At 47.5% G+C, this 15,368-nt stretch overlaps 1 protein-coding gene across 1 annotated transcript in view; it reads left to right on the top strand.

Moving 5' to 3' along the window:
* ALMS1 (ALMS1 centrosome and basal body associated protein) overlaps positions 1-12,142 on the top strand; it is a 66,940-nt gene extending 54,798 nt beyond the window's left edge. Inside the window, exons 16-20 of the mRNA XM_061440956.1 lie at positions 1,045-1,289; positions 3,076-3,259; positions 3,459-3,522; positions 6,132-6,231; positions 11,881-12,142. Of these exons, the coding sequence (XP_061296940.1) occupies positions 1,045-1,289; positions 3,076-3,259; positions 3,459-3,522; positions 6,132-6,231; positions 11,881-11,925 (638 nt within the window). The 3' untranslated portion in view covers positions 11,926-12,142. The remainder of the gene's footprint in view (positions 1-1,044; positions 1,290-3,075; positions 3,260-3,458; positions 3,523-6,131; positions 6,232-11,880) is intronic.
* The last annotated feature ends 3,226 nt before the right edge of the window (positions 12,143-15,368 follow it).

Raw genomic sequence — 15,368 nt, 5'->3', positions numbered from 1 at the left:
TACATTTAGAATATCTGTGCGGAGTACAGGCTGATGTATTCAAATCCCATTATGTGTGTAAACTATGAGTAATCTAATTCTTGCATACACATTTAACATTTACAAGATGTAAAGCATTTCATCTCCACAAACACCTATAAGAAGCCGTAGGGCTTAGGACAACAGAGAGGCTCTTAGAAGTGTCTAATTGCTGATGAACAGCCTTTCTATAGAGAGCGACTTGCAAACTAAACCATTTTGGGCTTTCCCAAAGTGGTGTTTGGTAAAGACTCACTGGTTTTCTGGCACTTGGTGAAGGAATTCTTTTCAGACTCCCCCAGTTGTCCAATACAGAGTCCCACTGTTGTTAAACTGAAGGACTCACTACAGTGTAGTGTTAGGCCACTGATTGGGTTTAGCTAAAACCTTGGGTGTTGTGGTTTAAACGCAGCTGGTAGCTTAAGTACCACAGAGCTACTTGCTCACTGTCCCCCTGGTGGGATGGGGGAGAGAATCAGAAAAGTGAGAAAACTCATCAGTTGAAGTAAAGACAGTTTAATAAACAAAGCAAACCAAGGAATGCATTCACTACTTCCCATCACTGGCAGGTGTGCAGCCATCCTCAGGACAGAAGGGCTCCATCACCCATAACGGTGACTTGGGAAGATAACCCACATCACTCCCAACATCCCACCCTTCCTCCTTCCTCCCCCAGCTTTATATGCTGAACATGATGCCATATGATCTAGAATATCCCTTGGGTCATGGCTGTGTTGCCTCCCAATTCTTTGTGCCCCCCCCAGCCTCCTTGCTGGTGGTGTGGAGTGAGGAACAGAAAAGGCCTTGACCCTGTATAAGGCTGCTCAGCAATAAGTAAAACGACCCTGGGTTATCAACACTGTTTCCAGCACAAATCCAACACACAGCTCCATACCAACTATGGGGAAGGAAATTAATTGTACCCCAGTCAAACCCAGCACAGGCATAAAGGGCCATAGATGGGGATGGAAAATAGGCCTTTGTATTGGCTGCAAAGCTTTATTCCCTTCTGTGGTCTTTCAACAGGGATTTCATGGTTTGTCCAGGCAGGAGACTTGAAATCTGAATCTAGGAAAGAAAACCATTCCAATTGCTTTGCTGGTCCTGGTCCATCTTGGTTTGAGCCATTCACCAGCATAAAGCCTTGGAGAGAGCCTCTCCGTGAGAAGAACTGGCAAGAGCAGCAGCACAGCGACATGGTTCAGGCAGGAGTTCCAGGAGGAGAGCCTGAGAACAGGTCCACATGGCCCTATGTGAAGCTTACTTTGCAGGTAAAGGCACTGCACGGGGAGGCTGCTGGAATCTCAGTGGGATTTCAGGAGTTAGGCTGAATCTTGTGGAAACACTTGGTGTCCCTGCCCCTGCAAGCCTTAAGGTCTCTTCCAACCCAAACCATCCTGTGATTCTATGATGCTTTTTTAATTATTTCACCATTAAAATAATTTATACTCATTGGAAAACCAAGAAATTCATCAGTCCTTTTTGCCAATGGTAATCTGGCTTTCCAGAATATACTGTTGGAGCCACGGAGATGCTGCGAGGGCTGGAGCAGCTCTGCTCTGGAGCCAGGCTGAGAGAGCTGGGCTGGGGCAGCCTGGACAAGAGAAGGCTCCAGAAGGGGAGACCTGAGAGCAGCTCCAGTGCCTGAAGGGGCTGCAGGAAAGCTGGAGAGGGGCTTGGGACAAGGGCCTGTAGGGCCAGGCCAAGGGGAATGGCTTGAACCTGCCCCAGGGGAGACTGAGATGAGCTCTTAAAGATAACAGGAAGGGATTCTGTAGGTACATTGCAAACAGAAGATAGACTAGGGACACTGGGCCTCCTCTGGAAGCTCTCAGGAGAACTGGCTACCCTGGATTTGGAGAAGGCTGAGGTTCTGAATGACTTCTTTGCCTCAGTCTTCACTGGCAAATGCGCTGATCACGCCACCCAAGTCTTGGGAGGCAGACGCAGGCACTGTGAGAATGAAGACCTTGGGCCCACTGTAGGAGAGGATCTGGTTCGAGACCATCTTAAGAACCTGAATGTGCAAAAGTCCATGGGTCCTGATGAAATCCATGTGCGGGTCCTGAAGGAGCTGGCGAATGAAGTTGCTGAGCCGCTGGCCATCATATTTGAAAGATCATGGCAGTCAGGTGAAGTTCCCAATGACTGGAAAAAGGGAAATATAACCCCCATTTTCAAGAAGGGGGAAATGGATGACCTGGGGAATTACAGAGCAGTCAGTCTCACCTCTGTGCCTGGCAACATCTTGGAGCACATTCTTTCAAGGCCAGGTTGGACAGAGCCTTTGGTGCTGTGGTTTAGTGTGAGGTGTCCCTGCCCATGGCAGGGGGGGTTGGAACTGGGTGATCTTAAGGTCCTTTCCAACCCTAACTATTCTATGATTCTTAGGCAGAAGCTCTTCCCTGGGAGGGTGCTGAGGCGCTGGCACAGGGTGCCCAGAGAAGCTGTGGCTGCCCCATCCCTGGCAGTGTTCAAGGCCAGGTTGGACACAGGGGCTTGGAGCAAGCTGCTCTAATGGAAGGGGTCCCTCCCCGTGGCAGGGGTTGGAGCTGGAGGAGCTTTAAGGTCTCTTCCAACCCAATCCATTCTATGGTCTGTTCATGTGCTTAGGGACTGCCCTGTGAGGGAAATTGAAGTGTGGCAAACAGAGATATGGGGAGATGGCTTTCAAAAGTCCACTTCTGATCCAAACCAAATTGCTAATGTTGATGTGCCACTGATTTAGACAAGCGAGACTGTAATAAGTCACTGGATCTCCTATCCTATGTGATTAGCTTTGAGGTGTTTTGAGAGGATGTTTGAGTCCCTTTGACTAATTATTTTAGCATTTTCTCTTCTTTCTGGTCAGCTTTTTGTCAATGGCCAGAAAATGAGTTTGTTAAAGGAGGTCTCTGAGGAGCTACCCAGCATTAGGGCTACAAGTTTATCGTGTTTTATACCAGATAGTACTTTGATAGGCTTTTTTCCATGCCATTGGTGATGGTATTAGACATTGTCCAGCTTTGGGGAGACATCTGCCCACTTGAGGCTTTGTTTTGTGTCATGCCATCGTAGGAGGCTCTTGCAGTGCATCGCCCCGACTTCATCTCCCGCTCTGGAGAGCGTGTGAAGCATCTGAAGCTTGTCATGGAGGAGAGGAAGATACAGAGCGTGCTGCAGTCCCAACGAGAGGAGCTGTTTAACCCTCCAGAGAAAAGAAGGGGCTACAGGAATGCAAGTGACATGCTGTCTGACAGAGGTACCTCCATGCTTCTGCTTTGTACCTTCTACAGGAACTAATGACTTTCCACATTAAACTTAAGTGTGTGTATTTTAAATGGAAGTATTACAATTCCTTAACTATAAGAATCCATAACTTCTACAGGAGTCATATTCCTGCAGGAGTGTTCTTTGTGAGATTTGTTCACCGTTTTCCTCTCTCAAAACTTTCCATTTAGGTATTGTCATTAGAGAAAAGAGAAGAACAATTCCAAGGAGTGAAATGGTTCAGAGATCTAAACGGTGAGGTTAAGAACGTGTTGGTTTGGGTGGTCTCTTCATCGGTTTTGGTTTGGTTTGGTCAGTCATCGGGGACTAGTGATAGGACAAGGGGCAATGGGTTCCAACTGAAACAGGGGAAATTTAGTTTGGATATAAGGAAGATATTCCTACTGTGAGGGTGCTGAGGTGCTGGCACAGGGTGCCCAGAGAAGCTGTGGCTGCCCCATCCCTGGCAGTGTTCAAGGCCAGGTTGGACACAGGGGCTTGGAGCAAGCTGCTCCAGTGGAAGGGGTCCCTGCCCGTGGCAAGGAGTTGAAACTGGATAATCTTAAGGTCCTTTCCAACCCAAACCAGTCTGTGTTTCTATGATTCCATAAGTGATCTGGGTATCGAGATGGATGAATTGTATCTGAAGTCCAGGAACTGGGTCTGGGGGATAACTCAGCTTTTTCCGTGGAAGATGTAGGCATCTTATCAGAGGTGTGTGAGGAGAAGCTGCAGAGTTTGGCTGGGGAGGAGGAGGGTCAAGGTGAGGATCTGGCAGCAGTGATTCCCTCCCAGAAGAGGTATTGAGCAAGGCAGAGGAGGACTCTTCTTGGAGGTACATGGTGATAGGACAAGTAGTACTCGTGATGTGTTACAGTAAATGGAAGTTCTAACTGGAGACAGGGAAATCAGTTCTTCCTGGGGAGGGTGGTGATGTGCTGGACCACGATCCCACAGAGCCGGCGGAGCCTTCATCCTTGGAAACAGTGACAAGTTGATGGGATGAGGCCAGAGGAACCTTATCTAGAAGGGAAGTTAGCCCTGCTTCAAGCAGGAGGTTGGACTGTGTGACCTCCAGAGGTCCCTTAACTTCAGTTGCACCCTGATTTACAAACTATCTATTGGAATTCACATATAACCCTTATGATGGGAGAGTCCAGGATGTTTTGTTTCAATAGCCTTTGGCATTTAAACATACTTATAGGATGTCAATAGAGAGGTGGCAGAAGTGGTGACTATGGTAAATACATCAGTTCCCCAAGGAACCTCCACATGTTTTAGCTGAAGTAGCAGGATTCAGGTGCAGGTCACTTGGACTGTGAGGTGGATGGAGCTGAACTTGTGTATTTTAGGAAACCCTGATTTCATAATACCCCAAATGAGCAGGATTTCTATGGAGACTGGTTCAGGCAGTCTCACTTGGTGACTCTCTGTTCTTGCTGCTGTCATGCTCCAGCTCTCAGTTGGAGCTCAGAAGTAATTTATTCTGTACCATTCTTCTGAAATCCACGCCTCTAATGAGAGCAGAAGCTTTGCCTTGTTCTCTGTGAGGGTATAACTGGAATTTCTCATGGCAAATTACTACAGGCAGTGAAAACAAGTTTCACTTAATTTACTGCATTGCCCACTTCTTGCCCTAAACATCCTTTTGGTGGGATGGGTTGAGAGGGGTTCATCTTGATCCTTTTCACCTGCAACGATGAAAGCCTTTAGAGAACGGTGAGATGATATTAAAGCAACACCACAAATACTGTATCCAGAACAAGCTGGAGGTTTTTGTTCTGTTTGCTGATTATCAAAGCAGCATCTTAAGAAATGAGTTATTATAAGATGTGCCTTGCTTTAAATATTACAGGACTGACATTTTTGGACATCATTCATTTCCACCTCCTGCAAACCACAGTGTTTTTAAAGCTGCATGTTTCTTGGCAACCACTACCATGAAATTAGGGAAGCTTTATGATCTTGAAGGAGGGACCTGAGGGCGAGGATGGCACTGTATTGCTCCCACTGCCTTCCCCAAATCTTCCTTCATGTGGTAACCCCTGAACCAGACTGGAATGACACAGCTTTTATTCATAGAATCATAGGATGGTTTGGGTTAGAAGGGGCCTTAAAGCCCATCCAATTCCAATCCCTTGCCACAGGCAGGGACCCCTTCCACTGGAGCAGCTTGCTCCAAGCCCCTGTGTCCAACCTGGCCTTGAACACTGCCAGGGATGGGACACTCAGTTCCAAGCATTCCTTGCTGTTTGGCTCTGGAATGGGAGGAGTTCAGTGCTGGAAAAGACAAAGCCTTCACCTAAACAGGGCAACACTGCTGAATGCTGAAAATAGAGCTCAAATCGGGTTATTCATTTTGATAATGATGTTGCTATTGATGGATGAACATGTTGCTCAGGATCAGTATAACCAGGAGTAGAGCAAGAGCTGTTCTGCATTGCAGATACTGAAGCTATACCTGGGTAATCATACAAGCAGTATGGTCATTGTCATGTGTTATATGCTGCTTTTAGCAGGTGCTGCTGGTGATAGAAAGGCATTATGGGATGGTGGAATTTCCAGTATCACAACTGCTACATATTCCACAGTGGAGCGAGCTGCTCTAGTGGAAGGTGTCCCTGCCCATGGCAGGGGTTGGAACTGGATGAGCTTTTAGGTCTCTTCCAACCCAAACCATTGCATGATCTTCCCTGTGTGACACTAGTAAACCCCCAAATAAATATTTCTATGATGTGGGTGATCCAGAACCTATAAAAGAATACGATGATAAACCAGAGGCTGGTTTAATTTATACATACATATACATATATATATCAGAAAGTTCCTTTAAAGTCAGTATTTTTGTCCTTTTCACACTGCAGGATCTATGAGCAGCTGCCGGAGGTGCAGAAGAAGCGAGAGGAAGAGAAGAGGAAAATGGAATACAACTCCTACCGCCTGAAGGCCCAGCTTTACAAGACAGTAGGTGTTCTGCTCAGGTGTTTACACTGGAGCATTCTGGACCTTTCTTTCAGTTCACAAACATTACAGAACCCTTTGCTACATCTCAATTCTGTGGTACTGTTTTGCAGCTTCTAGGTGGTTAGGATGTATTGGCATTGAATCAGGGTCAAAGCAGTCAAGCTTAACACACCTTGGAACATAAAATCCCCCTGGAATCCTTTCCATACGCAGGGTGTATGGAGAAAAGGCAAGGAAGCCTGGTCCTGATTAAAGGGTACAAAGAAGGTCGGGTGGAGAGTCTTGAGGGCAGCACAGAGGGATCATGAAGCGTGTTTAAAGAAGGATCATGCTTCCTTGAACTGAAGGTTGCTGGTTTTGCCCTTAAGTGTAAGCTAAATCCACCTATAGCAAGAATAGAATAGTTAGGATTGGAAGGGACCTTAAGATCATCCAGTTCCAACCCCCCTGCCATGTGCAGGGACACCTCACACTAAACCATGGCACCCAAGGCTCTGTCCAACCTGGCCTTGAACACTGCCAGGGATGGAGCATTCACAACCTCCCTGGGCAACCCATTCCAGTGCCTCACCACCCTCACAGGAAAGAATTTCCTCCTTAGATCCAATTTAAACTTCCCCTGTTTCAGTTTGAACCCGTTACCCCTTGTCCTGTCACTACAGTCCCTAATGAAGAGTCCCTCCCCACCATCCCTATAGGCCCTCTTCAGATACTGGAAGCTGCTCTGAGGTCTCCACGCAGCCTTCTCTTCTGCAGGCTGAACAGCCCCAACTTTCTCAGCCTGTCTTCATACAGGAGGTGCTCCAGCCCCTGATCATCCTCGTGGCCTCCTCTGGACTTGTTCCAACAGTTCCATGTCCTTTTTATGTTGAGGACCCCAGAACTGCACACAATGCTCCAGGTGAGGTCTCACAAGAGCAGAGCAGAGGGGCAGGATCACCTCCTTGGACCTGCTGGTCACGCTCCTTTGGATGCAGCCCAGGACACGGTTGGTTTCTGGTCTGTGAGCGCACACTGAAGCCGGCTCATATTCATTTTCTCATCAACCAACACCCCCAAGTCCTTCTCCTTGGGCTGCTCTGAATCTCTTCTCTGCCCAACCTGTAGCTGTGCCTGGGACTGCTCCGACCCAGGTGTAGGACCTTGCACTTGGCATGGTTAAACTCCATGAGGTTGGCATCAGCCCACCTCACAAGTGTGTCAAGGTCCCTCTGGATGGCATTCCTTCCCTCCAGCGTATCAACCGAACCACACAGCCTGGTGTCATGGGCAAACTTGCTGAGGATGCACTCAATCCCACTGTCCACATCAGCGACAAAGATGTTGAACAGCTAACTTCACAGCCATGGCTAGCAAAGCCTGAGCTGTCATTCCTTATTCTGATCCAGGGGAGAGCTGGCAGTCCTGGTGGGAATTTGTTAAATCTGGGGCCTGTGGATGTCATCATAAGTGTGCGTGCAGCTCGTTGGTGTGATCTTACCACGCTGGCACCTATCAGCCAAGGACCTCCTTTCCCTGGCGCGTGTAGAATAAACCAGTTTAGCTCAGCATGGTGTGGCTAACCTTGAACCACAAACACTTATCCAAGCAGTTCCAGAGTAATCTCTATACTGGGGCCTCACCCCCAACCAGCAGCACAGCAAAGGTGCGGGGTGAGCACTCCAGGGTTTTGAGGAGCAGGAGAAGCAAAGAGCAGGGCCCATTTTGCTGGGTTACTCCTGGACTCTGCTGAATCCTGCCTCGTACTGCGTGTGAAGCAGCGAGAGCCCTGCTTCTGTCCCAGCTACACTGCTGCTGATGCTCTTCCTCCCTGGTTGTCCGGGCTGTGGAACACGTGCTTTGTGTTTGTGTGTCTGATTAATGGCAGAATGGTTGAAGAACCCTGTGCTAGAGACTCATGGGGGTTAAGCACAACCAATATCAAGGAAGAATCTTCTGTCCCTGGGTCCTCCCACATCTCTGTATCTACTACTTCTGTGTATCAAGCAGTATCCCTTTATGCACAGTGATGTGATAAGTGCCCTGATAAAGCAGAGGAGGCCCATTTGTTCCTTCTGAGAAGTGCATTTCCAAAACTCACCAGTGTGTCACTTTTTGAGCTGTTCCAGGCATCCATATGCTTAAGCTTTCTCTTATGACTTATTAATGACCTAAAGATGAGAAACAAGAGTTTGCAATGCACACACTGAGGTTCTAACCTGACTTGTCTTCTGGCTTTTTAACTAACCCATGCACCATAAAATGTGGCCTTGCAGCACGCAATAAACTGCATTATAAACCTCAGTGGTTAAAGGACAGACATTAAAAACCAAACCTGATTTCTTTTTCCTCTGGATCTTAAGCTGCACTTCATTTTTAGCACTGCAATGCTTTCCTGGCTGAGATGTCCTGCCAGAGCTGGGATAATGGGGTTAGTTATTTGTCGGGAACAAATTGGATTTGTAAAGCCAGGGATTGTAACACAATGCATTATCCAGAATACCTAATCTGATTATGGGCATTTACCACTAGAATGACTTGATTTTGATGCTATGCTTCTCCAGGGCGTATTCAGGAGGTGTTTTTTTCACTAGTCTGAGAATCTCAGATGCTGTAAAGTCTTAAGGGTTAATAAATGCTGGCAGGCATTGACTTGAAGTAGCATAGTCAGCTGGAATCAGGAGTTTTGTGTGTAAGTATGGTTTTGATTGGAAGAGGGCTGTTGATTCAGTGCAGTAAATATTGTAATCCCTTTGTCTGATGCAGAATAGTTGTAGTGAGTAGCTGTAAATGCAGTGAATGAGCTGCTTAGAATTTGGTTAATGTGTTGCTGAGAGCATCAGTTTCGAAGCGGATCTGATTGTACAGGAAAGAAAAGACCACAGATTTTGTGGAATGATTCCAAAGATGACACAGACTCTTAGGAGAAGAAAACAGCTGGTACAAAAGCTGGATAAAAGCATGTATTCCAGGGTGGTGTCATTGTAATGATGTGCAGCGCTGTACCCAAACTGTGGGCTGAGTATCTCTCAGTGGCAAGTTGGTGAACTGCTGATGTAGAACAGCAGGCCCATCCTCTGGGCTAGATGTGGCTGCTGTTTTAATTGCAGTCACCTAGAGGAGTCCTGCTGTGCCTTATCCAAACCTAGCAGGGGACAACGTCTTCCAAGATCATTTGGTGTATTCTGAGTCTCATTACTCATGTTCTCTGGCTGTCACTACTCCTGTCTTTCACAGTGCTCTGTGGCATGAACTGTCCTACTGAAACTCCTGATGTGAAGGGTTAACCCATGTACGGGGCGGGGGGGTTAGGTCAAGCTGCTTAAGTGTTACTGCTTGCTGATGCTTATCGTACTTGCAGTGTACGAAGGGGTAGATCAAGCTGCTTGCTTAACAATGTTACTATTTGTTCATGCTTATTGTACTCACCGTATATGCTAGAACAAGATGTAAAGACATAGCTGTTGTTAAGAGGTAGGGACCATGACTTAGTTCCTGTCCTTTGGATGCCCAGGCAGGCTGAAACTGGCTCTGTGCTTTGGACAATGACCAAGCCTCCAGGGAGCATGTGTGATGACTAGGGCTGAAAAGTTCAGGCTCAAGGAAGAGTCGTTTACTTCATCTTGAGACCCTCACCCACAACCACCAGGAGGCACTGCGCAGGCGCAAAGGGCATCTTAACTCATTATAATACGAAGCGGGGCTAGGACATGAATACGTATAGGCGTGTTGTGCAGCCTCATGCATATGTATAACTTTAGAGGATAAATGTAGAGGGGAAACAACGCTGGGGTGCGTGCTTTTGGAGGAGCTATCCCCCATGCGCCTCAGTGCTGAATAAAAGCATACCTGCTTTACAACTGTAACGAGTTGTGGAGTCAATCCGCGCATCACTTCTCTATGGCAGGGGGTTGGAACTGCATTGTCTTTAAGGTCCCTTCTAACCCAAACCGTTCCATAAATCTATGAGCATTTTCCCATCTCCATGATGGGGAAAGGATGTACTTGTGTCCCAGGCACTCCAGAGTGCAGCTTAGCAGGTTGAACTGCTGTGAAAGTGTGTGCTCAGACATCCTGTGCTGGAGTGCCTGAGGCTGCACATGCATTTGCTTGGCTGACTTTCTGCTGTGAAAACATTCATACCTGGCAGAGAAGCACTGATGAAACAGCTGGGGAGGCGGGGATGTTTCTCTGCCTTAGTAAAGGAGGATCTGAGCACTTGTGCCATTCCTGAGGCTTTTCCATTAGATTCAGTGAGTTTGTCAGTTTTGTAAATAGGGAGCATGGGAGAAAACACCATAAAGGTGGTAGCAAAGTTCTGTGCTTGCCTTTACCCCTTAAAAACGCAAGATATTAGCATTCAGCAACGTTAACCACTATCATGGCTATCCTTTAGAGCCTATTCTAGACTGGAGCCACAAGGTGTCACTACCCCAAAGGGAAAAGCCCAGGCTTTAGGTGTGGAGCTGAATTGAGCTCTGCTTCCTGCTTTGCAGTGGTTCATCATGTCAGTGTTTGTTTTTCATCCCCTTGGCTACACGTTCCCTCCTGTCCGCAACACGTTGGGGTTTATTGATCTGTAGTGGCTTCCTGGAGGGGAAAGGGGTGAGAGAGAATCTGATTCTAGCAGGTTTGCTTATTAGATTGCAAAGGGGCTTATGAGCTAGAAGGACTGATGGGAGGTTCTGTGGCATGAGGGGGTTTGAGCCCTTTTGAGCCTCTGTGAAGTAGTGGGGACAGATCCCACACTGCAGTTTGTGTGTCTATATACTACGTGTATGTACTATATACACACTGCATACTCTGCACGTGGGTGTGTGTATAGAAGAGCTCAGCTGCCTGTTGCATTCATCTCTGGGATGCAAAAGTTCCCGTCAGACAGTGGCTGTGATTCCCGAAGCTGTGAGTAATACATGAGTTACCCAAAGCTCTTACTTTATCTTTCACTTCCCTAGAACCACTTCATATGTGTTCCGTGTTTCAAAACATCACTGAGCTGTGGGCTGAGCTAACAGAATGATGTTGGTGTCATTGCCTCAGGGACTTCAGCCAGGCCAAGTGCAAGGTCCTGCCCCTGGGTGGGGGCACAAACACAGACTGGGGAATGGAGCAGCCCTGAGCAGCAGCACTTGGGGGTGCTGGGTGAGGAGAAGCTCCCCATGACCCGGCTTCAGTGAGCGCTTGAGCCCAGAACCCCCCCCCCCGTTGTGCTGGGTGCACCCCCAGAGCGGGAGCAGCAGCTCAGGGAGGGGATCCTGCCCCTCTGCTGTGCTCTGGGGAGACCCCCCCTGCAGCCCTGATCCAGCTCTGGGGCAGCAGCACAAGAGGGACGTGGAGCTGTTGGAGCGAGGCCAGAGGAGGCCATGGAGATGCTGCGAGGGCTGGAGCAGCTCTGCTCTGGAGCCAGGCTGAGAGAGCTGGGCTGGGGCAGCCTGGACAAGAGAAGGCTCCTGAAGGGGAGACCTGAGAGCAGCTGAAGCAGTGAAAGGCAAGACATGCATTAGGGTTACTTAGGGGAAGAGTCTGTCAGAAAATGTCAGGGTGTGTTCTTACTTTTAAGACTTGTTTCACGCCATCTGGCACTGATATATTTTTCAGACAACATCATCTGTCGTGGTTTTAATACTTAGAGGATTAATACTCATCTCTCACTTTGGTTTTATCTTGCAGAAGATCACCAACCGTGTCTTGGGGAGGAAGGTGCCTTGGAACTGATAGAGATCTCTTCAAATGAAGCTGTCTGCTGCTTGGTAACCTTGCAGCAGGCGGGAGATTGCGATGTGCCAGAGATAAAGCAGTAAATACGTGTGCAGAGGATGCTGTGTGGTGTTCAGTTGTGCTGGTTTTGTACTAATATCATCTCTCTGTATTTAAGAATCAGTGATTTGATGTGAATGGCAGGTTTTAAAATAAAGGACTGTTTTTATAGTGATGTGCACTTCAGAAGTGAACCCAGTTTGAAACTCCTCGGCTCACAATGTGTTTAGAACTGATTGTAAAGCAGTTTTATACATATTTATTTCAAATAGGGTTTCACAGTTTTGTAGGGTTTTTATTTCCTCTCTCAATGTAGAAAACACACTTGTCATGTTTTGTACTGAAAAGCCCCTTAAATAAACAACAGATCTATTTGTAGCACTCATTGCAGCGATCATGAATGTATCTTTGCAGTCATATGGGCAACATCTGGGCTGGAACCACCTCTTACTGTTAAGAAAAGCTTTAAGGTAACTGTAATGGTTGTTTAAAGGGGACGTGAAACTGAAAGGGTGGAAGGTTCATGACTTCACTGCCCTTTCACTTGGTTTTCTGTCTTTCTGTATGAGCCAGGAGGGTCTGATCAGAGAAGATGTTTTATGATGATGGGGAGCTTTAAACCTCGCCTGGGAGAGTCCTCTTTGCTTCATTCCATGTTTGCATTCTGACAGTATTCTTGTACCCTTAACTGGCATCTCAGGGGCAAGAGATGATGCATAAAGATTGTGCTTCTTGGTTCCAGCAGCCTGAAGTCTCACTTTCAGTTGCTTATCACAGTGGATACATCTGATGTATAAACAGGAAAAGACATCTGAGGAAAACCAAGCGGGTGCGAGCAGCGGTTTCCTATTTTCTGTGCTTCAGATGTGCACTGCAGTTCGCTTCAGGGAGCAGCTGTAACCAGTGGTGCACCCAGTTCTGCACAGGGGGAGGCACAGCTCGGTGAGTTTGGCTTCTTATGTTCACTAAGGATGACACAGAGCTTCTTGTTTCACCCCTTGGCAAACAGCGGTGCGTATGATCCAGCCCTGCCAATCACCCCTTTCATTCACATTGGGATGTAAGGCATCAAGTCTTTAAATGATGGGAAATAATGTGATTCCCTTAAAGATTAATAGAACCACACTGGATTATCCTAGACAATGATTTGGCAGAGTAGTGTTTGAACTATGGCCTGTGCTGATGGTGCCACATGGTATTAAAGCCACTCTTACATTCCAGCCCAGGGTCAAGTGTAAGATTCATGTTTCATATGGGAGTGCAAAACCCCCAGCTACCACAAACCCATGATCTTAACTATCAGAAGGCCATAGCTGCTCTGGTCTTAGAAATCTGAAGTTGAAAGTGGAGCTTAAAACTAATACAGCATCACATGGCTGTGATGGGGGGATGACTTATCTCTTCTCAAACCTCTTCTCAAGCTCTGCTCCTTCCACTGTCTTGTCCTTTGGATGCAAGTCAATGCTTGCCTTTCAGAAGCTCTTCTGGGGCTGGAAAAGCAGCCCTGCTGAAGCAGAAGGTGCTAAAACATGGTGGTGCTGAGATTTCTCCTGCAGATTCTCTGATATCCACATGAACAGACTCATTCCTTGCTTCAAGAAATCCAGTTGTGTTGGAGTCCTGACAAGATCTTGCCTCACTGAGTGCCTGTTTAAAGCCAGTCAGCTGCTTAAATATGCTCGTAAGCTTTCAGCTGATGAAAAAACAGAGCTTAAGGGCCCCGCCGATGCCTCAGGGGATGCCTGGAAGTCTTCTCACAGGCAGATAACACGGGTCTGATGGTTGTTTGTATTGAAATGTCTGTCCTGTGCCTGTTGCTCCCTAACAACAGCAGAGAGGCCACTAATCAAGCGCGTTGCAGATGGAAGAAAGGCAGAGGCAGTCCCTTTACCCTCCTTGAGCACCCTCCTCAGCTGAGGAGGGAGCTCTTCACTGTAAACCCTTCTAAAGCAAAGAGCTGCTGCGGGGTTATTTAATGTTTTACCTTGCTTAACAGTGTTCACCGAGTACCAAAGTTACCCAACAGCCATCCTGTGAGTTAAGAGGGGCAGCTCGAGAGCTTTAGCAGCAAGTCATTCCTCCCTTGGTGATAATAGTGGAGCCTTCTCCCTTCCTGAGAGTGGAAGTGTTTGCTTCTGTTAAGGTTTTTCTGCTCAGGCATGCTTTAGTAGATGTAGAGATTGGGCTCGGGTGTTTTACACCGGTCTGGGGCCTCACAAAGAGTTTACCCTCTGCTTTCTGACATGTAAAGCAAACTTTCTCTTTGCACACAGGGAAGAAGAGAGTTTTCCAGAGGAGCAACATGAGATTGTTTGACTTTTCTCCCCCCCCCCCAAGAATGAGCAATTCCAGAGGAAATCAAGTGAGCATCAGGCCAGGTTTAAAGGATGCAGATGTCAGCCCTGGGTTCTCCTCCATCCTCCTCTGGATCTCTTCACGAGGGATGCTAGTGGAGCTGACTCACCCCCATTCCTCATTGTCGTCAGGTCAGATAAAGCTCCTGCTGGCTGCAAAGCTTCCACTGTTTATAGTTCTATGGAAGGAGACTGTTGACATTTGAAGTCAGTGGTTCCAGCTCTCAAAAGCTCTTTCCAAAAACTCAGGCAATTGTGCTTTTCTTGTGTGGGTTCCAGCCTGGAGTCATCTCTTCTTCATCCACTGCTGCACAGAGACTTTTAGGGTAAATCTGCCCTCGTTGGAAGCTGAAAGAGGGCAGAGCTGTTCCCTTTAACCCTTTTGGTCTTGGTTAAGCAGAAATAGTCACTGTTCATTTGTACCTTGGTCATCATCAGGTAAATGCAGTAACAGCTCTTTGGCTTTGGATGGCCTCTGGGTACGCTGTCTGCAAACTGACCTTGAGGTGAGAAGTGTGGATAGGTGGGTAGAGGTGGAGAAGGTGAGGAAACAGTGAGAAAAGGGGTGTAAAAAGCCACCTTATGCTTTGACAAGTTCCTCATTTTAAACGAAGAGGCTAATTTACCCTTCAGAAGCACCTTTCATTTCCTCTTTCATGACCCTTTTCACTAGTTCTGCATTTGCTGCTGTAAATCCCATCCTGAGGGACCTTTTATAATGGCACAACAAGTGCTGTGGTTCTTGGTGGCTGTTTCTGGAGCCCTCTCTATGGGGAACCATCCTCAAGCGAGAGATCTGCCACACCAGGCAGTGATGGGGCTCAAATGGGTGTTGTTTGGGACATGTTCTTTCATCTCTGGTTGCTGGAAGCATTGCCCTGGAAGGGAATTGCAAGGATGATGCCATCCAGAGGGATGTTGAGAGGCTGGTGTGAACCTCATGAAGTACAAGGCCAAGTGCAAGGTCCTGCACATGGACTGGGGCAATCCCAAGCACTCAGGGTGCCCAGAGAAGCTGTGGCTGCCCCATCCCTGGCAGTGTTCAAG

This window comes from Pezoporus flaviventris, unplaced genomic scaffold (genome assembly GCF_033815535.1).
Source record: "Pezoporus flaviventris isolate CSIRO_AGI_PZ_B2104156 unplaced genomic scaffold, CSIRO_AGI_Pfla_v1 ptg000188l, whole genome shotgun sequence".
In the NCBI taxonomy this organism is placed as follows: domain Eukaryota; kingdom Metazoa; phylum Chordata; class Aves; order Psittaciformes; family Psittacidae; genus Pezoporus; species Pezoporus flaviventris.
The sequence above is the reverse complement of the archived record's forward strand: the minus strand, read 5'-3'. Positions and strand labels throughout refer to the sequence as shown.